At 39.1% G+C, this 24,064-nt stretch overlaps 1 protein-coding gene across 1 annotated transcript in view; it reads right to left on the bottom strand.

Annotated features, from left to right (window-relative positions):
• The window catches only part of LOC149240176 (G-type lectin S-receptor-like serine/threonine-protein kinase At2g19130), an 86,245-nt gene that overhangs the window by 42,592 nt on the left and 19,589 nt on the right, over window positions 1-24,064 (bottom strand). Inside the window, exon 3 of the mRNA XM_089370092.1 lies at window positions 2,379-2,533. Coding sequence (XP_089226218.1) covers window positions 2,379-2,533 — 155 coding nt within the window. The remainder of the gene's footprint in view (window positions 1-2,378; window positions 2,534-24,064) is intronic.

Below are 24,064 nucleotides of genomic sequence, written 5' to 3'. Positions count from 1 at the left end.
TTACCATAATTTATCTGGAAAATGGAATGAACCATTTTGTTTATGTAGCTTACATAGAAGCTATTGCAACAATTGTGATCACATGGGGTATGTAGATTACCTAAACCACCCAAGTATTTCTGAAATCCCAAGAAAGAAATATGTTTTCTCATCGATCTAGGGTTTCTGTAATCTAGTAATCTTCTATGTTTTGCAAATCCCATTAAGGCAATCTCTCGAACAAAAATAGTGAAAGGGTTTGACCAGTAATCATATGTCCTTGCTAGAGGAATGACACCAGTTCTGAACTAGGGAAGTGCGGTCTCCTGTGGGATTAGCCCAAGGTTACCTAATATTTTAGGAGAAATGGCTCCAACTAAAATCAGCATTGCGTATCGACCATTCATGATTTCTCCATAAGAGAGCCAACCTGGTTCGACAAAACCTCCAGGTCCTTCAGGATCCATCAAGCCTAACAAATCAAATCCAAAGTCACCAGGAAACCTGTAATTACCCAAATATATTCAAATAATTAGAATAATAGACACCATTCTAAATATATTAATGTCGCATGAATGACCAGCCTAAGGAGATGTTTGCAGTAACAGGTGAGTGTATTCGTCTTTGATATTTTTTTTCCTCACTATAATTTTGGAAAGGAAATCACAGTTTAAGGTAGCATTGGATCTGGAAGAGGCATACCTTTAGATCTTCCACAAGACAGAGGACCTCTATAAATGCAAAGTCTATATCTCCCATTCAGAGAAAGTCTACAACAAGTTTCCAAACATTTTAAAAAACACTACTTTCATGCGTTCTCCTTCTAGAAGTTAAATTTCTCAGTGCTAGTGTCAAAAGTATTTGGTATTCAATTTTTCTTTCATGGATCCAATAGGTCTACTTTTCCATTCTTCCCTGCAAATGCGAGTAGCATCATCCTTTGGGGCTCTCAAAACACTCCTACAGAGGCACTCTTTTCAAATGTTTTCAGTCCAATGCCCCTATCATTATTTGATCTCTTTCCAAGTTCTCTATGTAGGTCGTTGAGTGCCATCCATAATTGACTCAATACTCTCTCCTGGAGAGCGCTCTAACATCTGCCAAAGGGTTCACTATAAAATCGCCAAGCATGCATTTATGCCTTCTATTCTCCATGATATCTTTTGTTCATCCAAAGTTACTCAAAGAAATTTCAAATTGTAATTCCTTCTATATTTTTGGCCTAGGAGTCAATCTTTAGGTACTGTTGTCCATTCATGATAAATTCTTGTTCATAATTACCATAGTTCAGCATATACAACTTGCCTTCCCAATAGTAGCACACCCATGAGACAGAGGTAGAAGGTGTGGTTAGTACCCACTAATTGAAATGGAAACCCATATGGAACCCTATATGCAACGAATATTGCCTTTTCCTAACAACACTACCATGACCCCCTATAATAGGAGTTGTTGTTAGTGTAGGTTCATTCTACCATTCTAGGAAAGACTACTCTTTTAGTCCCATTGCCTTAGTTCAACCTATAGCCTTTCTTAGCGCATGCATGAAGAGCTCCATCCATGTCAATAAGCATTTTGAAACTATCCGATATTATCCGCTCAGTTGTTGAGCTTTAGTTCCTCATGGCATCTAAACATGGTTGTTTTGTCTTGCCCTTATTGCCTTAGCTGAAGTTTAGTAAGCTTGCATGGAGAAGTTTCGCTTGTCATTATAACAAAAAAACGAATCTCTATGTTTAGACCAGTCATAGTAGTACCTTTGGTGATTGGTCTTGGATTGTGATTATGTTGTTTAAATATGGACATATTCTCACTTGAACAATTTTGATGCATCCTATCGAGAGATGTGACAAGGTATTTCGTATTATAGAAAGGAATCAGTCACATAATTAGTACAGGAAAGAGTTGCAAAGTGATCAAGCATGTACTAAGCAAAATTATTGAACCAAAGACATCCTTGTAAGATAAGCACCTATATTTACTGTGAAAAAATGGGTAGTTGGTTCGCCTCATTCAAACCCCATATCGCTATTCTTGCAGCCCAGGCATGCAATGCAAGAATGAATATCATTACCAGAATTTCTCTCGGAAATGGAATGAACCATTTTGTCTATGTAGCTTACACAGAAGCTATTGCAACAATCGTGATCACCTGGGGTATGCAGATTACCTGAACCACCCAAGTATTTCTGAAATCCCAAGAAATAAATATTGTTTTCCCATCGATCTAGTGTTTCTGTAATCTAGTATTCTTCTATGTTTTGAAAATCCCATTAAGGCAATCTCTCGAACAAAAACAGTGAAAGGGTCAGACCAGTAATCATATGCCCCTACTAGAGGAATGACACTAGTTCTGAACCAGGGAAGTGCGGTCTCCTATGGGATTAGCCCAAGGTTACCTAATATTTTGGGAGAAATGGCTCCAAATGCAAGCAGCATTGCGTATCGACCATTCGTGATTTCTCCATAAGTGATCCAACCTGGTTCAACAAAACCTCCAGGTCCTTCAGGATCCTTGAAGCCCAACAAATCAAATCCAAAGTCACCAGGAAGCCTGTAATTACCCAAATATATTCAAATAATTAGAAAAAGAATCACCATTCTAAATATATTAATGTTGCATGAATGACCAGCCTAAGGAGATGTTTACAGTAATAGGTGGGCATATTCGTCTTTGATATTTTTTTCCTCACTAGAATTTTGGAAAGGAAAATATAGGTTAAGGGAGCATTGGCTCTGGAAGAGGCATAACTTTAGATCTTCTGCAGGACAAAGGACCTCTATAAATGCGAAGTCTATATCTCCCATTCAGAGAAAGTCTACAACAAGTTTCCAAACACTTCAGAAAATGCTACTTTCATGCCTTGTCCTTCTAGAAGTTAAATTTCTCAGTGCTAGTGTCGAAAGTATTTGGTCTTCAATTTTTCTTTCATGGATCCAATAGGTCTGTTTTTCCATTCTTCCTTGCAAATGGGAGTAGCATCATCCTTTGAGGCTCTCCAAACACTCCCTGCAGAGGCACTCTTTCCAAACGTTTTCAGTCCAGTGCCCCTATCATTATTTGATCTCTTTCCAAGTTCTCTATATAGGTCGTTGAGTGCCATCCATAATTGACTCAATAATCTCTCCTAGAGAGTGCTCTAACATTTGCCAAAGCATTCACTATAAAACCGCCAGGCATCCCCTAATTTCTTCTATTTTCCATGATAGTTGTTGCTCATACAAATTTACTATACATGAAATATTAGATGTTGCAAGCATAAGAAAGTGGACAGAGGAAGAAGATAAAACCTCAAATAACAACTTCTAAAACACTACTAGAAACAGAAAACACTAATAGACATAGGGCGAAGATAAACCCTCAGATAATGTGTTTTTTTAAAACAACTAGATAGGGGAAGAAGATAAAACCTCCGATAATCGATTCCTGGGAATTTATGCTCAAGAGTTTTGGGTTTGGAATTTATATCCATCGATAATCTACTACTGACATGCGAAGGTGTGGTATTGTCTGACTTTGTAGCCACAACTGAGAGAAAGGAACAAGCGCTTGGACTTGTTGATTTTGTTCTTTGTCACAATGGTGGCGGACTCTACACTGAACAAAGCAAATCCGGAGCTCTTGAAGTCCTTGTTCCACAAAAGAAAACTTAAAGAAAGGAACATGCCCTTGATTTTGTTCTTTGTCGCAAAAATTTAAATTCCTGCAAAATAAACATCCACTAAGCACATATTTAAAAGGATGGAGACCATCAACGACATATTGAAAACCTTACTGACAAAGTAAGAAACCTTAAAGAAAAAGGATTTAACTCACAGACATCATCAATCACAAATAAAACCCAAAACTCTACGTGATGTTATCATTGACTAGTCTTTGCCTCGTAAGGAACCTCGCAATAGGGAGCGTGAGCGCTATGGTTATGGGAACTTGCACGGAAAACAATGCTTTGTTATACAACCAACACCAAGGCTCCTCCACAATTTTAAAATTTAACAGTTTTCAAGCTTCCCTATCATGGGTTTTTTTCTCTCTGCATTACTTCATGAGATGCCCCTGAATATTCACCAGGAACCTCCTTGGAGTGATTGTAATGAACCCAAGCCTACCTTCCAATTACACCTATAACTACCTTAACTACCTTCAGCGTAATACCTATGTTGTGATTCGATGAGGGAAAATACTTTAATCGTCTAACACACAGTATGAACGACGCTTAAAAGTACACAGTGTCACCCAGGAGAGTTGATTTTAGAGGGGAACGCTTTACAATGTAAGGATAGATGGTAGAGATGTTGATTTAATGGTTTATGATGATTTTTATGTATATATTTTTAATTTTATTAATATGGTTTTTCTAAGCTTTATTGTACATAATGTATACCTTTTAAAATCATTGTTGTTTAACATAATTAGCACAATTTTGTATATTGACATAAAAAAAATTAATGATATTCATTGGACTAATGTATATGATGATCAATAATATATAACAAATCTAGATCACTCTTAGCTCTAGAACTACTAAATACTTACAGGGATCACATCGATTGAGGTGCAAACTTCTTTTCCGCTAAAGTAGAAATTTGTTCTTTGTAATAGAATTTTCTCAATTTTTTTTCAAATAACCATTATTTAACATTTATTCTACTAGAAATAATATTTTTTATATTTAATGATTTAGTTTTCTAATATGAGCTTCCCAAATCTTCTATTCTTTGGGTGTATCTTCACATTTTTAAGAATAATCACTAATATAATTTATATTAAATGCATATATAGAATGCATAAAATTGACTAGATTTGTAACAATATTTATTAATATATTACAAAACTGTTTAAATACAATTTAAATAATATATTATAATTAATTATTTTAACTTTTAATTTAAAAAAAATTATTAAACTTTTTTAATGAAAAGAAATTATTAAAGTTGAACTAATTGAAAATATGTTATAAAAGAGTAATAAAATTATAACTTTTCTGAAAATACTCATAAAAATTGCACGGCTTCATTCCTTACATTTCCCAAAGTGGAAAAGCGCGGGAGTAAAGTAAATGTAAATGTTCACTCGCCTCAGAGATTATTGGGTCCACGGAAATAAGGAAATAAGGTGTAAAATTTTATAGCTGTTTAACGAGGCTATAATTTGGCTGGATTCTGAATTTTTAATTGGAATTTGGAGAATTTTATTTACAAAAATTTGATTGCAAGAGTGTTTATATTAAATTTTTTTTATGACAGACAATTATACCAAAATTTCTATTATTTTCCGGACTAAATTATTACCGGAAAACCTTTAAGCTCTTCTATTTTATCATAAAAGATTCGAATATTTTTTTATAAAAAACCAAAGGATTTTTCATCATGATCTCCTGTTTTTGAGATGAAACCACATTCGTAAAAGAAATGAAAACATGTGAAATAACGGAGTCAGGCAAAAGCCTTTGGTGCAATCACATGGCTTTTCAAAGGCATGCAAAAGTCCTATGTAAAGGCAAAGAAGGGAGATGGTCAATTCATAAGCGGATTCTAAAGTTTATCTTACGCCATATGTTGCAGATGGCACAAGGGGAGATTATTAATTCATATGATATTATTTCATAATCGAAATAAACTAATTTCCAATTTTAATTAAGTTGTATTTTTTTCTCGGGTAATTTTTATTAACAGGAAAATTACATGTTGTAAATGCTATAAGTATATGCAGAAGAATGACCGTGGTCATCTGAGAACAGTTGTACTATAAAAACCTATACAAAAAACCCAGTGTAGGGTGTGATGATAGTACCTGATCATATACAATATTATTTACATTCAAAATTTCACCCATGGTGATAACTGTTCTATAGACAAAAATTAATAACAGAAAATAGATAAATTAGGGTTTGTCAACCCTCTGCAGTGCCTGATCCATGTATGGTCTATGATAATATTGATAGATCTGTTTAGGTGTGTCCTCCTTGATCAACCATTCCCCTCTAGGATGATTAGTTTCCGCTTTTGAGAGGTGTCTGTGGGATCATTGCGCTCCCTGTAGTTATGAGCACATGAAACATGATCAAAATGTGTTTTTAATAACAAAATATCATCCAATATGGTTCTAAGTGTATATGCATGACATGTAGAAATGCATTTGAACCAATTAATAACAATCTTGGAGTCCCCATAAACTTGTAAGTGTCTGCAGTTTTTGTTTAAAGCAAAATATAAGAGATGGCGGAGTGTAAGGAGCTCTGCGAAGTTATTTGTGCCATCTACCAACCCCAAACAGATGTGAAAATAATGTGACTTAGATATATGGAGAATAATGCCACCGCCACAACCTTGTTCCTGTGCTGATTTGTCAAAATAGGCCCAAGGGTGCTCTTTGTCTATGACTTCCGGGGAAATGTTCTGAATCTTGACAACCTGTTCATCAATTGGAATTTCCATGTAGCTCTTACAAATCTTGGGAACAATAAGAGGCCAGACTATCAGCTTCCCACGGAATATATTTTTGTTCCGACTCATCCATATATGCCAGCATACCATTAGTGGAAGGTTTCAGGATCTTGGGTCTGGTGCTTCAGCCCACCACCGGTTCTAGGCTTTTAGTATATCCTTGCCAGCCCATGTAAGTGTTATGTTTAGAGTATGTAACACCTGCGTCTAGACCTGTTGTGTTGTAGGACAAGGGAGGAAGAGATGGTGGGCTGATTCCTCCTCCTCACAACATAATACACACCATGTAGGTCCCTGCCAAGCCCATTTTTTGAGGTTTGTTCCAGTCGGGGTTTTGTCCATAATGATGTTCCGTATCAATAGACGAGTACGCGGCGAGACTTTTAGCTTCCATATGCTGCTCCACCAGCTATCCAATGAATCGGGCTTATGGCTAACATGGATAATAGGATATCCATCCTTTGGATTATAGTTTCCCTTCTATGCAAGCCCCCAAATTAGTTCATCATCCTCGTCCCTTAATCTCACATGGGATTCAATTAATGCCACCAAAAAACACCTCCACTCCATATGCCATTGATCTGGTATATCCAAGGCCTCCCCTGATAACCACACTTGCTGATATATAGTGGTGTTGTGTAGGTCCCCGATCTGTGCGATGTTTGCCACTCCATTATGGTTTAGGAAAACAAGCAAGCCAGGAGGGAGATGGTATGAGTTGTCGCAGCCAATCCATGGATCAATCCCAATGCGGACAAGCATACCGTTGCTGATCCGCCAAGTAAGACCCTTTCTTATATTGGGAAGGGTATTTATAATAGCCCTCCAAATCACCAATATTCTTTCTTGTTCCAAGCAGGTAACCTTAACTAGTCCATGACTGAGTGTGGCCAAATGTATTTATAGGTAACCACCTCCGACCAAAGGCTCTTATCCTTCAGAAGCAACCATCCTAATTTGGTCGCTAGTGCTTGTGCAAAGGTAGAGAGGTTTTTGAGGCCCCAACCGCCCCATTTTTTGGGAGTTGCAATTCTACTCCATTTGACCCACGCATAGGGTTTTCCATCCTTGTGACCCTTCCATAAGAAGTGATAGCGGATATGCTGGATCCTTTGTAGAATTCCTTGGGGGATCCAGGCCAGAGACATCCAAAAGACCAATGTTTCTTCTAGAACCGATTTAATGAGCACCAATCTACTAGATCTGGATAGTAGACGATGGCTCCAGATGTTTAATCTTCTTTCCACCTTTGCAATCAACCATGTCCAATCTGCAATTTTGTATCCATTTGCTTTTATCCTGAACCCCAAGTACTTCAATCCCTCCCCTATAATCAGGTTTTGGAAGGGGAAGTGTTGGAGTGTATGATTAGTCTCCTGTTGAGTACAAATTGAGAAAGATATAGCGGATTTGGCCTCATTAATTTCCTTCCTAGTTGCATCACAAAAAAGATTCAGTGCTTCAGAGAATGTGTTGTCATCCTGTATGCCTCCATCTAAGAATATGAGAATGTCGTCCACAAAGAGCAGGTGTGATAGAGTGCATTGTTCCATAATCTTGAGATTCTTGAGTCTCCCAGCTCTTTTTTCTGACGCAATCAGCCTACTTAAGTATTCCATCACAATAAGAAAAAGCAGTGGAGAGAGAGAGGACACCCCTGTGTGATTCCTTGCTTTTCCTGAAAAGAATGGGAGACTGATTCGTTGATTAATATTCCAAATGATACAGATGTAATGCAACACATCATCCATCTGATAAAGACCAGTGGAAAGCCCAAGTGAGTAAGGATCATCCTTAAGAATAACCAGCTAACCCTGTCAAAGGCCTTTGAGAGGTCAATCTTGAGCATTAACCCTTTAATCTTATTTTGTTTGATGGAGTGTAAAGCCTCTTGTGCCGTGCCGATGGCCTCATGGATTTGTCGATTTTGAAGGAAGGCAAACTGCTCTGAGGAGATGTTCTCTGATAGGATCAGCTTGATGTGGTTAGCAATAATCTTCGCAATAATTTTGTATAGACATTTACACAGGGATATAGGCTTGAAGTCATTGAAGGATAGTGGGGAGTCCATCTTGGGAATGAGGGCTATATAGGTGGAATTTTAGGTGAAACATTCTGCCTGATGAACGACATTCATCGATCACATTGAATAGATCCGATCCAATAATGTCAAAGAAATTAAGATAGAATTCCAGAGACCAACCATCCAACCCTGGACTTTTGTCTTTCTTAAACCACTTCAGGGTTCCCTCTAGTTCCCCCGTAATAACAGGTCTGATGAGATCCTCCACAAAGTCAGGTTCCACAAATCTGTGGAAATGCCCAACAATGCGAATGATATCAGCTAGTGGTGTGCCGGTGGGGATTTGAACAACTGCTTGAAGTGAGAGTTACCTAGTCATACTAGCTGGTTATATTTTTTAGCAATCAGTTCCTGTTCCGTGGGCATCTACAAGATAGTGTTGCTGGCTTTCCTTCCATTTGCAAATTTATGCAAGAATTTAGTATTGCCATGCCCTTCTTGTAACCAAATTACCCTGCTTCTGAGTCTCCAAGTTTCTTCCCGGTCCAACAGTATCTTTGATCTCTGGGCTTCCAAACCCACAAGGTGTAGTTGTGCTGCTATAGAGATGAACCCTCTTCCTTGTTCATCCGTTAGAGTGGCCAGTTGATTTTCAATGTCAACAAGGGTATTTTCCTCCCTGACCTTTTTCCTTTTGGCCCAATCTATGGATAATCACTTAAGTTTGAACAGATTACTACAAAATCCTTCGATCTTCCTTTGGACAGTTGTTAAGGGATGGGCCTCCCAAACTTCCAAAACCAACCTGAGATATTCCAGATCCTTTAACCAAGTCGAATTGAACTTAAAAGGAGCCCTAAGTTTGTTGAAGGAGACAACCACTTCCAAGTAAATAGGGGAATGATCTAATATTCCTCTAGTGCCCACCCATTGTCTCTAATTTTTTAGGGAGGTAAGCAGATCTTCATGAATGAGGTACCTGTCATGTCTCCTCCCTAGAGCAGCAACTCCAGTCCTTTTGTTGTGCCAGGTTGGCATCTTCTTCTTCATAGGGACATCAATAAGACCATGTTGCTCCAAGAGGGCTCCCAGTTGTTCTGAGAGTGGATCTAGTTGCGAATGGTGTCCCCAAGACTCTTCATGTCCAATGGAAAAGTTTAGATCTTCCCCTATAATAGTGGATTGATTTATCAGGGGGTTTTCTAGGAGCTGCTGCCAGAAATCCAATCTATTGTGATTGGGAGCATAAATGTTCGCAATACGAATATTTCTACCCAATTCAGCAGAAAAAATATCCATTCCCAGGAAATCCCGACCTCCCCAAGCCGATGTAACTTTATGTATTGAGGATTTATCCCAAGAGCTAGCCCCCTCGGATTTCCTAGCTGTGTCTAAGGCTTGAAAGTGTCACCCTAGCAAGATAGATAGAAGGGTCCTAACAATCTGCTCAGAGCTACCTAAGGTTTCTTGAAGAAAAATAATGTCACAAGGCTCACAGCTCAAGAGCCTCTTAAGGGCTAATTTTTTAGAGGGACTAGCTAAACCCCTACAGTTGTAGGAGAGCCACTTCATTGGGGAACAATGCCAAGGGAGTCCGGTGCTCTAAGTACCCTTTCAATGGTGTTTTGTCTACCCTGGGCAACATCATCCCCAACAATCTTAATGGATTTGGACATCTTGGAAGGCCTCCCCCAGGTGGGTTTATGCTCAACAGTAGAGGGTGTGATACCGAGTCCAAGCAATTCAGGGTTTGCCTGGCGGCGGTAACAAAGATTGTAGGAGTGTGAGCCCGAACCAGATGGGGAAATGGGATGCTAATATTAGGCTAGCTTACAAATATACTCAAAAGTTCACAAGTCTCAAAACTAATATAATAATATTAATAAGCATGAAATCCATTACAATAATATTTATCTAAGAAATTATAGCTCATCATGTTACTAGTAGGGATTTGAACCTGCATGGAGAAGATAACAACCATTCTACCCAAACACCGGACATAACCTCCATAGACATTTTTCAAAGACATATATGAATGAATTAATATTTATTTATTTGATTTAATCACATTGATGTAATGGGTAATTAACAACTTCTTTTCTCATCTCTAATGATTGTGGCTTAAGCACTACTATAGATCAGGGTAGTTTAAGACGAAATTAAATTTTAGTCTTAAAGTTATCTTCATTTAAAGATCATTGTCTTAATTAGAAAAAAAGGAAAAATCAGATGGCGGGATGTTGAATTTTTCTATCGTTGTTAACGGGAAAAGTGTCTATTCAGAATGACCCTATCCCACTGAGGTGTGACAGTGACCTCAGAAACAAACAGGGAAAACTACTCTTGTATTCTCCTTTATGAACTATAAATGAAGAGGAATAGGATGAACCAACCTGTGTCTTGCGCTAGTCCTTTGATCCAATCTCTCTCCTCTTTGACGGCTTCCAGCTACCTGCTCCCTTACTTGCCCAGCTTCACCAAGTTCTTGTAAGATCACAGAAGAGAGAAACTACACAAAGACATGGATTTATGTTCATAAATAGCTTAGGATCAGATTTAAGCTAAACATACAAATATAACAAACATCAATGATATACAAGCATGCAGGAGAAACTCAAATAGTTTTATTGATAAAACAAGAAGATCCAGGAGGAGTTACAACCGATGATTCCTGATCCAGGATCAACCTCCCAGCATAGAATCCCCTCTTCACCTCCAAAAAAGCATAAATCACCCAATACTCTGATATCTATCTCAAAACCAACAACAATTCTCTGCAATGTACAAAATTCCAGCCTCTGGATCTCTTGGTAAGGGATCCATATATAGATGTATGCAAAGAGGATGAGTCAGCTCATGAATTGATTAGTGGCCTCTCTCTGTTAGTTCTTGCTTCCACTTGGAGAGTGAGAGCCTCTTACTCATCACTGGTCGAATTCAGTGAGGCAAGTGTCATTGGAGAAGATCCTGGAAGCTTCCATTGTCTCTCCACCTCGTAGAATGACTATGCCACTTGTCATTTCCCGCTCAACGCACCCTGGTAGTGCACTCAAGTGCGTTGCAACGCACCTAGCCAGTGTATTTGGGTGCTTTGCAACGCAGCTAGCTAGTGGAGCAGCTGAAATGATCCTGATTTGACTAGTTCTGAGCAGTTTCTGGTGGAGAACTTCTGGGAGAAGCTGTAATTTGTTGACCTTGTTTCTTTAGGAGCTGGAACAACACCTTTAGGGACTTAGGATCCCTTGGTTTATGGACATTTCATGCTTAGATCTGTAAGGCACAAAAATGTCTATAACAGTTGCCCCCTAAAGTATGAGGCTGTTTATCGGGTGAAATGCTTTATTAGGAGGATCCGAAGTTCTTTCAATGCTGGGAGGAGACCCGTAATAAGATACAATACAATACATTATCTTCACATTGTTTTCATGATCTAGCTGAGGCGGGCATTCCCATGCTCAGCTTTATAAATTCATTTTCATGTACATAGGACAGACAATCGTCTGATGGTAGACTAATGATTCTGATGAAGTCATCATCCTTTTGGTAGGATGATTATCTGTGCTGTAATGCTGTACATTTCAATGTCTTCATTTTTCCTGAATATATATCGCAACCCGGATGGATAAAACTAGATCCGGGGTCTTCAATCTCATTCGATATTCACTCGAAGTACAAGTCGATCCATGTGAGAAATGTTTTGAATTCGAACATGGAAATACATCGCTTGATTAGCAGTCAATGATGTAAACTGTTAACAAGCGCGAGAGGAATCACCGATAATGATAATGACCCTCAAGGTACTGCAGTACAATTCACGTGGTGTGAATAAAGGACTTGGCGTCGAACACCATTTAAAATCTTTCGGTCGAAGGTCATTGATGTATACCTGCCGCCGGAAGTGAGAAACTTGCCATTGAGGCATGCAAGCTTCAAAGTACTGAAGGGGTTGTTCCTAGATCAACTTCTTGGATAATGAGTTGATGTCGACAAGAAGCGATCCATCAAAGGAGGGCCTTAATGAATCCCACATCAATGACACAGAATGGAGCAAATGATTTTGATGGAGGTGAAAACGATCTGGTGATATATGGTTCAGGGTGGCGGTCATGAAAGAATGAAGTATAATGTATGGTAGTGGATGGGACACGGGTGACTTCTCTGGATGACTTCTCTTGAACATGTCGGCGACACTTATGTGATGGATTGGTAGCATTTACCCCAAATGTGGATGGTATGGCGTGACCATGGTGATGTGACTGGTGAATGAAACAACCCAACCCGACTCAGGCACGGAGTGGAAGTGTCATGTTCAAGAGCGACTTGCTACCAATAAAGTTTCTTTGAGTTTTCTTCCCAATTTTTCCCCAGTCATTGCTGACCAGTACCTCTTTATTTTTGTCAAGCTTGAGGAGGATAACATATTCTTGTTCTATAATCTGCCCTTCGGGAAACCCATCGCTATGTTTTAACGAGCCTAGTGATAGTGAAACTCGTTCTCGCCTAAAGACAAGTTTGTCGCTATTAATCTTTTTAACGAGTCTAACGACAAAGATAACTCGGTCCTTTTCATTTTTAGAGAGTCTGAAAAGGTACGTAAAGGTAACTCCAAAATTCCTTTTTCGTCATCTAATCCCTTAAGTCCGAAAAAGTATAAAACAATACAGAAGGGATGAATTTTTGATCGCTTTAACGAGCCGAACAAAACAAGCGCTCGATCTTTTTGTGCAATAATCCCTCAGGTCCAAAAAGATTAAAATCTAGAGGAGGGATAGCACTTCCCGTCGCTTTAACGAGCTAGAAGGCCAGAACTCGACAATCTTTTCATATTTTACGAGTCAGAAAAGAGCTTAAAGAAGACTCGTCTTTTGAGGAACGAGTGATAAAACGGGTAGCAGCTGATTCCAGGTAAGGTTTGGAATTTTCCAATCACGGCATTGTTACAAGGATGTCTAGTGAAATCACTCTTCGCAGCTGTTCCTCAAAATGGGTAAAAAATCAAATGGAGGTGAATGATCGGCCAATGGAAAAGTGGAGGTGACGGTGCAAACACGACCAAGGCTTTAATGGCTGAAAATGCTTCATTCACGGTGGTTATTTACAGGGGGATAGTTCATTTTTTAACGAGCTTAAACGCGGGCGGAAACATTTGCTCGGTCTTATGTTTATTTTTTAACGAGCTTGAACTATGCACTAAAACTGCTCGATTAATCCAGTCATATGATAAGAATGTCTCATATAAAAGCGGCAATCTTTCGAGTGTTGCCTCACATCCTTTCTTCATGCAAGTTAGGAAACGACTAATCCTACGAGTTTAAAGGGTTAGAGGTCCTATAAATTTAAAAAATAAATAGTCGCTCTTCGCTTGCATTCCAAAAGGTTTGCATGCCCCCAGGTATAAAACAGAGTTTCAAGGTTACCTCTCAATTTGTAGACAAAACATTTGTTCTATCAGGAGAGGCCTACCTCTTACAGGTTACCCAAAGATTGTTCTATTTACGGTGTAAACAAAACACCTCTTCGGCGATTTTGCTCGAAATAAACAAAGGTGAGTGACGATGCCCGCCAACTCACATAACTTTGACAAGAGAATCTTATTCTAGAATAACCCCTCTTTCACTGACGGACGGGGTACAGACTAGTCATATTCTCCCACGGAAACCTACTCTATACCCGAAGTTTTCCTGCCGAAGCAGACCAGGATGCATGCCCCCTGGGTTTCAGTCATATCCCTCCAAATTACTCGCGCTCATCGGGAGGACGGACTGGGGGTTGAGACATTTCTTGCGTGAAGAGACCATTTAGGGACGGTATATGACTATTTGCTATGCGTGATCCGGGAAATGAAAGCTGGTCCACGAGCTTGACCACTCTTCCTTCGTGCGGAAAACACATTACTCTAAAGAGTGAGGAGACAATGGCTCCCATGCAATAAATATAGTCTCGTCCAAGGAGTAGGTTATAATCCAAGGGTCCTTGAACTACCATGACGTTCATGCGAGCTGTCTTCCCTCTCAATGTTATGGGCACATCGAAGGATCCCTAAAGGTCGACTGGTTCCTTTATCAAAGCTTGTCAGATTTCTCATCTCAGGCAAAAGCGATGGCGAACTAAGCGCTTTCCAAGCAGTAGAGGAAAGGATACTCACAGAAGCCCCCTCATCTATGATGGTACCAGCCATGACCATTCTATATATTTGAACGATAATTTGGAATGGTATGCTTGCTGGTAGGCGGGGTCTGCCTAGTTGATTGCAGTCGAAGGAGACAACTAGGTTGCTTGGAGGTGGGACCGAGTAGACGGCCGGGTATGGCTCTGACGAACTTCCTTCCTGCAGTAAAGGAACGGGTAGATTGCCCCCATGTTTGTCGAAGTCTGTGTTGATGAAGAGAATTTGGACGGTGTCATCCTTGTTCTCTTCAGTGACTGTATCATCCGAAGATAGAACCTCTGAAGGCAAGACCGGGTCAACTGCCGCCTCGACCTTTTGAATTTCGTCTGGTATGGATTCAGTTGGTTTATCTTCAATGATAGGCGCTTCAGCCGACCACCTGAGCGAGCCAGATGGGTTCTCAACTAGTGACGGACTCGGCAAGAGTTTTTTATATCCAGGAGGGAGTCGTAACGGTGAAACCGGACGATCATCCAAAACTCTTTTAGCTTCGTCTAAGAAGGGACAATGGTGGAGGGCATGGTTGCCTTCACACAGTTTACAGGGAAATCTAGCTTTCCCTTTTTGTCCTGGGGCTTCACTTTCACTAGTTGACGGTGTGCTTTCAACATGATCACCAGAGGTTGATGACACCGGATTGTGCAAACGAGGAGACCAGTCCCTTAGTATCCGGGGGATGCAAGGACAATCTCTGTGAAAGTGGTCTCCTTTGCAAATGACACATGGCGATTTAGGCCTGGTCGGTGCTGTGTGTGGATTTTCGTTAGACGACACTCGTTTTCCCCCATTCGCCTTTGGCTCCTTCTTCTTTTTCTATTTCTTCTTCTTTTCCTTCTTCTCCTTAGGAACTTGGCTTTTAGCTTTACCAGTCCCGTCAAGCGAAGAGGAAGGAGGAGAGGAAGAATTAGAGGAAGTAGAAGGCTGGTGGGTAACTCTGGACTCGTCTAATTGTTGATTCAATTGTTCAGGAATAGTGGTGTTCTGAACGACATTGGTTGAGAAGAGCCATACTGGCAAGCCAATTGTCAGTCCTGGAAGCGACAATGTGGCCATATGGGGTGCACCAACATCTCCCCAAGAGGAGAAGGGACTAGGATTTCCACCAAGGGGAATTCCTTGGTTGGTAGGCTCCATTTTCTCAACCCAAAGATCAACGTAGGAAAAGGGGATGAATATTTCGCTTAAAATAAATTTTAACACTCTTTGACACAACTTGTTTTTTCAGTTTTAAAGAGTCGAGAAAAAACAAAAGATGACTCTAGTCTCCTTCGATTTTTAATGAGCCTGAAGTGACAAGTGCTCAGATGGACCTTTTCCGTTAAGGAGTCTGAAAAGGAACGAAAGGGACTGCTCTGGAGGTCTAGGTAGAGGGAGTACCAAACCAATCGCAAAACTGCAGAATACTTTTTACGGTACGACAGTCAATCTTCCCGAATGCTGTGTTCGGTGCATTTCGATCAGTAGGGCGGCCGACATGGCTTCCTATGGATAAAGGTTTAATGCCTATAGGGGTCTCCCAATATATACTTGACGGTACGTGGGAGCACAAGTCCGTACTGGCACTTATCGTCTCAAAGTGGAGGAATCACCCAACCATCAGTGAGGACAACAGTTACCAGGCTTTACGACGCCGGAATACGTCTCTAGCCTAGACCTCTAGATGTTGTGCGTTAAGTTACAAAGCATTGTTAAGTTCATTCAATTTATTTTAGGTTGATCTTTCTTATGAAGTTTTCCTTTTGGGTTCACCACGAGATGTAGATGTAATTCCTAAAATGCAATCTAAAGATGATAAGCAAGCTTTTATCTCTTTTCAGCAATGAAAATCCTAGCTACAAGGGGAAAAGAAAGACACAATCTTTTCTCAAAGAGCAAAGAGCACACTGTAAATGCACTTTTCCTAAATCAATCCAAACATACTGTCAATATGAAAATGCACATGTGCATGTATTTTTTTTTCACTTTCTTAATATTGATGCCTAAAAAGAAAGTTGTTGTACAAATTTGAATTCGTTTTCAAGTGAAAAACACAAACAAGCTTCTTTTCGAAATCAAAAGGTAGAGACGATTACGACACTTTATGATTTTGAAGTAAACACTTGTTTTGACACTCGAAATTCACAAATTCAAGCCAAAGGCAAAAGTAAAAGCATAATCAACTGTCAACAGCAAATAAACTTTCTCCTAAGATCAAAATTGACACTTATGACAGATCTAAATCAAAGGACGACAGTATGGCTATTCTACTTTTGCAATGGGAAACTGTAAATGACGCAACAAACACACAGAAACAAATACAGTTTCTTTTATACAACTGAGGCGGAATTAAGGTAAAGAAAAGGGGATTTTAAACAGACACACACACTAATCACAGGCTGCAAAAATCAGAGGCAAAACTGGAAAAAATGAGCAAAGAACCTCAGTTGCACAGGGCTAAGCTGATCAACGCACCTGGTACACAGAGAAACTGGATTGCAACGCAGGTTGCCCTCTCGGGAACTGCGCTGAAATGCAGGAACTCTTCACAGCACCTGCGCTGGGGCAGAAACGAGAATTCTATCCGGGTTCTGGGTCACGGTTTGCAGTTTAATCTATGGTTTTTGGCCGAGTAAAAGCAATCATTAATGCACAATCAGAGGGTTGATTTAAAAGAGGTTTAAGAGCTATCACAAAGGGTAATCAGATCATTTGTGAACCAACTGTTCAAATCATAAACAGATCCAGTGAATGGATTGAAGCATCAGATGTCTACTTTGCATTTGTTAATGGCAAATGCAGTTCGATTCGCTACTTCTAAGTTTATGAAACAAACAACAAGAGAAACACAAACAAACTAACTAGACACGATCCCCAGTATGGTCGCCATTTTGTTAACGGGAAAAGTGTCTATTCAGAACGACCCTATCCCACTGAGGTGTGATAGTGACCTCAGAAACAAACAGGGAAAAATACTCTTGTATTCTCCTTTATGAACTATAAACAAAGAGGAATAGGATGAACCAACCTGTGTCTTGCGCTAGTCCTTTGATCCAATCTCTCTCCTCTTTGACAGCTTCCAGCTACCTGCTCCCTTACTTGCCCAGCTTCACCAAGTTCCTGTAAGATCACATAAGAGAGAAACTACACAAAGACATGGATTTATGTTCATAAATAGCTTAGGATCATATTTAAGCTAAACATACAAATATAACAAACATCAATGATATACAAGCATGTAGGAGAAACTCAAATAGTTTTATTGATAAAACAAGAAGATCCAGGAGGAGTTACAACCGATGATTCCTGATCCAGCATCAACCTCCCAGCATAGAATCCCCTCTTCACCTCCAACAAAGCATAAATCACCCAATACTCTGATATCTATCTGAAAACCAACAACAATTCTCTGCAATGTACAAAATTCCAGCCTCTGGATCTCTTGGTAAGGGATCCATATATAGATGTATGCAAAGAGGATGAGTCAGCTCATGAATTGATTAGTGGCCTCTCTCTGTCAGTTCTTGCTTCCACTTGGAGAGTGAGAGCCTCTTACTCATCACTGGTCGAATTCAGTGAGGCAAGTTTCATTGGAGAAGATCCTGGAAGCTTCCATTGTCTCTCCACCTCGTGGAATGACTCTGCCACTTGTCATTTCCCGCTCAACGCACCCTAGTAGTGCATTCAAGTGCGTTGCAACGCACCTAGCCAGTGTATTTGGGTGCTTTGCAACGCAACTAGCTAGTGGAGCAGCTGAAATGATCCTGATTTGACTAGTTTTGAGCAGTTTTTGGTGGAGAAATTCTGGGAGAAGCTGTAATTTGTTGACCTTGTTTCTTTAGGAGCTGGAACAACACCTTTAGGGACTTAGGATCCCTTGGTTTATGGACATTTCATGCTTAGAGCTGTTAGGCACAAAAATGTCTATAACAACCGTGTTGAAATTTCAGGGCATAAAAGGATTTGTTACACCATGCGTTGCTTGTTTTCCTTCCTTTCACGAGGCTCCATGGTCTCCTTCCTTTCACAAAGCCGTTGGAAATCTTTATCTTCCAAATTGTGACTGATACCCAACAATAAAGACCCTATGGTATCCCTTCCATCTTTGATCCATACCCATACCTAAATCAATAGACAACATCATAGTCTATAGCAGCATGGTAGTAGTAAAGGTAGCTACTAGCAAAGACAGGGGCAACAACAATGACTGGTAGAGATAGGGGTAGTGACGACGACCAATAGAGACAAGGGTAGCCACATCTAGCATACCCAAATAAAGAATACCCATGGGAAAGGAAAAGTCTAGATTGTGGGGAATCCCTCACCCATTTTGGGGCGAGCCCGCTTGCTTATCCCTTTCACTCTTGAAATTATTACTTCAAAGCCCCCTTTTTCACAGGGAATGATGGCTTTTCTGAGTTGTTTGGAAGCTTGAATCTAGTTTAAAAAAACATAATTTGAGGATTTGGCATATTTGGATCTTGTCGACTGGCTCCCTTTGTCATGGGGAATGAAGGGTTTTCTTGAGTTTTTTGGAATCTTGAATATGGTTTAAAAACCCCAATTTTAGGGTTCGGTAGATCTGGATCTCATTGACAGCAGATTTAGGGTTGGAGTGTTGCTCTGTGAAGAGTGGCCAAGTGATCATGAGAACACCCATCCTCATCGTCTCTAGCACAACATTCCATCTATAGTGGGAGAGAAAGTCAACAGTGGCAAGATTTTCCAAAATCCTTAAAGAATGGTTAAGGGTATGTTCAATATGTATTCAGTTCTCTGAGGAAATATTCATTGCTAGGAAAATCTACTTGGTGATTGCATCTATTTGGTTCACTCATATTTCATTGGTATTTGATGGCATATAAGGATATTTTCTTTGTATACCCTCTAGAAGATCCAATGTAGGTATTTTTTTATAATGACGTGAATTATTTGCGTGCTTTCTGTACTATGTGGAAGAATGATGTACATAGACAATTGTTGGCTAAATGTTCTTTGCTGAGAAAGAATTCCAAGTCTTTCCATGAAGGAGCAATGTTTTGATTTTATTTTCAGTTTAGTAGCATTGATAAGGAGGACATAAAATCCATTATTAATGGCCTTCTTCTTTGCTTTTTGATTTGCTGATGAACGTATTTTCTATGTATAATAATTTTTTCAAAAAAAGAAATGTTGAAAACAACTTTCCGAAGAAGACGTGCATAAAATTTACTTGTCAAAGAATAAATTTCTAAGCTCCTTTAGTTAATATGAATAAAGTCAACAATTTACTTCTTCAATTCTAAACATACCTTCACATTAGATAGGGACCCCACACTTCAAATCTAGACTATTATATTTCTTCACAACTAATCATAATATATATGTTAGTTACCTAGTTCTTAATCATTTAATGTGAATTGGGAGAAAGTACAACAATATCTCCCTAGTTTTGACAAGGTGAAGTTGTTCAACTAAAAAAACCAGATATGGAACCCCAACATATTTTAATGAATCTATAATTAAATTTATTTCAAATTTTGATTCTAAAACAAGAGATGATCCTAGAGACTAGGTAGGTTTAAAGGACATTAAAAAGTATATATAAACAAAAATATTATCGAATCTTTTTGCAAAAAAAAAAAAAAAAAATCCATTTCGATAAGCTATGCAAGAGACATTGTAATCCATAATAGTAACATAGAATCCTTGAAATCAAGAGGTTTTGATTTCATATATTGTTATTAGTGGTTAAACAAAAGAGGGATGGAAGCAGGAAAGCAATTATGTTTGATATTGTTAGCTTGAAAGAAAATCAAACTTGATTTCATCTAGTTGAATTTAAAGAAAAAAGACCGAGATTCAAAATGAGGAACACGATGAGTGTGGGAAGTGCAACAAATGAATGTAACTTAATTTTTGAAGGAGACGAGTATTAGGACATGGTTCGGAAAAGAGAAAATTTTACTAATTTGTGTTTCGAAATTGCCTTTCCAACATCTACACTCTTCCAATTCCTTACAAAAATGAGTATTCAATATGGCACAAACTTCATTAATCAAACATCATGTGAAGCTATTAACTTGAGTATTGGAAATTTTACCAGATTTTTCAAAGCCTTCCAAGTGCCCTTTAGCCTTTGATTTGTCAAAGTTTTCCAAGTGCACTTTAGCCATTTCACAATTTGTTATTGGTGCTATGGGGTAGCGTACAAACTTAGGAATAATTGATAAAGCTAATTGGAAAAAGGATTTATAGAATTATGTCTTTCTAACATGTTGTATTATGCCTTGTTATTTCTATAATTCCATTAACCATGGCTAACCTAAATTGTTAAAGCTCATGTTTGACTTTCATTGTCTTTCCCTTAGAAATCTTGATTGTCTAATTGTTGATAAGTGTAGCGTGAATTTGACTTTGCCTTAGTAAAATTGAGAAAATTTGAATTTCCACATCAGCAAACAACTTGGAGGTAGTTAACTGAGGTGACATGGCTCTTGTCACTCAGTTAGCTCAGTCAATTCGAGTTAGAGGGCTTGGATTTCAATTATGCATGTGTGATTTCTAATTTGTAGTAATTCGATTTAGTTATTTCCATTTGTGTTGAGTTAAACTAGTTCTAACTGTTGATAGAACTAACTGGAGGTTAGTTGTGTAGTGGGACAATAGTCTAACTAAGTGATCATCCAGTTAACTGATTAATCAACCAAAAATAGCTAGTGCATGCAAAGAATTTGGGTTCTCCAGTTGTGGTGGAGATTCCAAGGTAGTGTAACATCAGTTGCAGACTAGTCTTGAGTGTACAGGTGTTGCATGTAGTTAGAGATCCCACCTTGGTAATTACACAATCAGTTGGAGGAAAATTCCTAAAAAACAGGGTCCTAATTCCTCATGATTTGGGCAAGGAAATAGGGGCTCAAGATGAGGCAGAAATTGAGTAACTCTGGGTCAACGCTTCTCATTGAGCAGAGAGAAAGGTTATTCACTTGCAGGTTGAGCTCAGAGCGAGAAAGCAATTGTAATACATTCTATTTTCATCAGAATAATGCAAGAAGGCTTAAGGGTTTTTTATTAGTTGGTTTCCCCTAGACAAATATGTGTAATTGTGTATGTGATAGATGCATGTTTGCGAATGTTCTTCTAAATTGTGAATTAATTTTCACATAATAATAGAGTAGAATTGTGTCGTTTGATTTAGACTAAATTTATTGAGTAGTTGAAATTCTATCACCATATTTATACATGGCATTAGAGCATAATTCACATTAGAACAAGAATATCAAAGTTCTTTCTTAGGAGGTTCAAATTTGCAACTTCAGTGTAGTAGGATTTCTTCAGAGTTGGGAGAATGACCATCAATGGACTAAGACTAGAGCATGCCTTGCAAGGCAGCTAAAATTTCATTTCCTGGAAGGATCACATGAAGGCAATGCTTGATGAAAATGGATTGCTAGAATATGTCAAGACCAGCATTCCACAACCAGGATCAACTGATTCCCAGAACCTAGCCCAATGGAAGAAAGATGTAGCAAAGGTGAGGAGAATAAACTTGGAGGGAGTGTGAGGCCACTTTGTCTCAAATGTCCATGGAAAATAAAATCCTTTCACAATGTGGAAGGCGCTGGAAGAGCTATTAGGGACTGGTCGTGACCATAGGAAACTATCCCTCAAAGACAAACTTTGAAACATCAAGATTCAGAAGAATGATACTATTCCGCAATATCTCACCAAGTTTACACAAGTTCAGATTGAGCTTGGAGGGGTTGGTGCCAATGTTGCAGAATATGACCTAGTGAGCCTAACTCTTCTAGGACTTCCCAAAAGCTATCATAACTACCAAGACTCAGTGAATGGGAGGGAGAAATTACTGAATTGGGAACACTTATGGTCTAATTTGGTACAAGAAGAAATCAGGCCAAATACCAGAGATGGAACTTCATCCAAGGGAGAGAATGAAGAAAATTTTGCATTGGTTGGAAAGGGAAATAAGGAAAAAGGGAAGAAATCTCAAACCAGACCATATTCTAGCCAAGGGGGCAAGAAGAAAGACTTTTAAAAAATAAGATGCTTCAATTGTCATGAATTCAGGTATTATGCTACAAATTCTGCACAAAAATTATGGCAGGAAGAACTTAGGTGGAGCAACAGGTGAAGCATTGGCTTCACAGTTTGAACTAGAATTCACCCTTATCTAATGCATGGCGAGCATTGTGATGGGGAGTGTGTGGTAGTTGGACTCAGGTGCCTCATTCCACATGACAGGGTGTAGATATTTTTTCAGTGACGTGGAGGAGAAATATATCTAGATGCATATTGAGCTTTGGGATGACAAAAGGTACAATGCTACCAGGATTGGTACAATAACCTTTAAGAGGGAGTCAAGATCCCCTCTTCGCCTCAAAGATGTCATGTTTGCTCTAGGCCTAAAGAGGAACCCCATCTTTGTAGAAATTTTGGAAGACCGCGACCAGTGAAGCAGATTGGGGTTAATGTGAAGAACTTGTATAAAATTGATGTGGAAGATTATGCTGCATTAATCAGTAAGGCAGAGAAATTGCAAGGTCACGATGTCAGTGAGCTCTGGCACAGGAGATTGGGAAATTTGCATCATCATGCCTTAAAAATTATGCAACAAATAACCACTGGCCTCCGTAAAGGATCACTTGAGCAGCAAGATGTCTGCAAGGGTTTTACCTTGGGAAGTATGTGAAATCCACATTCCATAATCAAGACAAAAAAGCACATGTATTTTTGGAGAGATTCCAATATGATGCTTGTGGACCCTTCTCGATAGACTCCACTGCCAGACATAAGTACTATGTTATTTTTATTGATGATTTCTGAAGTGTTGGATCTTCCTCATGTAGAAGAAGGATGAGAAATTCTCAAAGTTTGTAGAATTCAAGGCAGTAGTTGAGATAGAGACCAACAAGAAGGTGAAGGCTCTCAGGAGCAACAATGGAGGTGAGTGTGTTTCAAATGACTTCAAGAACTTGTGTTCCAAAGAAGGAATTTGAAGAGAACATATAGCTCCCCACAAGCCATAGCAAAATTGGGTAGCTGAGAGGAAGAACCAAAGCATTGTGGGAGTTGCGAGAGCTATGCTACATGACCAAGGCCTGCCATTGCATTTGTGGGTAGAGGCATCTAACACAACAATCTACTTACAGAACCAGAGTCCTCATCGAATTATTGATATGATTACACCAGAGGAGGATTTCTCAGTGAGAAAGTTGGATGTGTTTCATTTCATAATTTTTGGAACCGATGTTTACTTCCATGTCTCTAAAGATTCGAGGAAGAAACTTGAGTTGAAAACTCAATTGTGAGTTTTTGTGGGTTACATTGAAACTCCATACAACTACCGAGTGTACTTACCTTCACTCAGAATGATAGTTGTATGAAAGGATGTAAATTTTGATGAGCAAAAAGCAATTAGATGCTCTCTTGAGAGGGAGCTTCAGATCCAACCAGAAGAGGATCTCTTAGCT

The sequence above is a fragment of the Pinus tabuliformis genome, chromosome 8 (genome assembly GCF_031772625.1).
Source record: "Pinus tabuliformis cultivar Carrire ecotype Pingquan chromosome 8, CPIR1, whole genome shotgun sequence".
Taxonomy (NCBI): domain Eukaryota; kingdom Viridiplantae; phylum Streptophyta; class Pinopsida; order Pinales; family Pinaceae; genus Pinus; species Pinus tabuliformis.
Note: the sequence above shows the minus strand (reverse complement) of the source record. Positions and strands in the feature narration are given on the sequence as shown.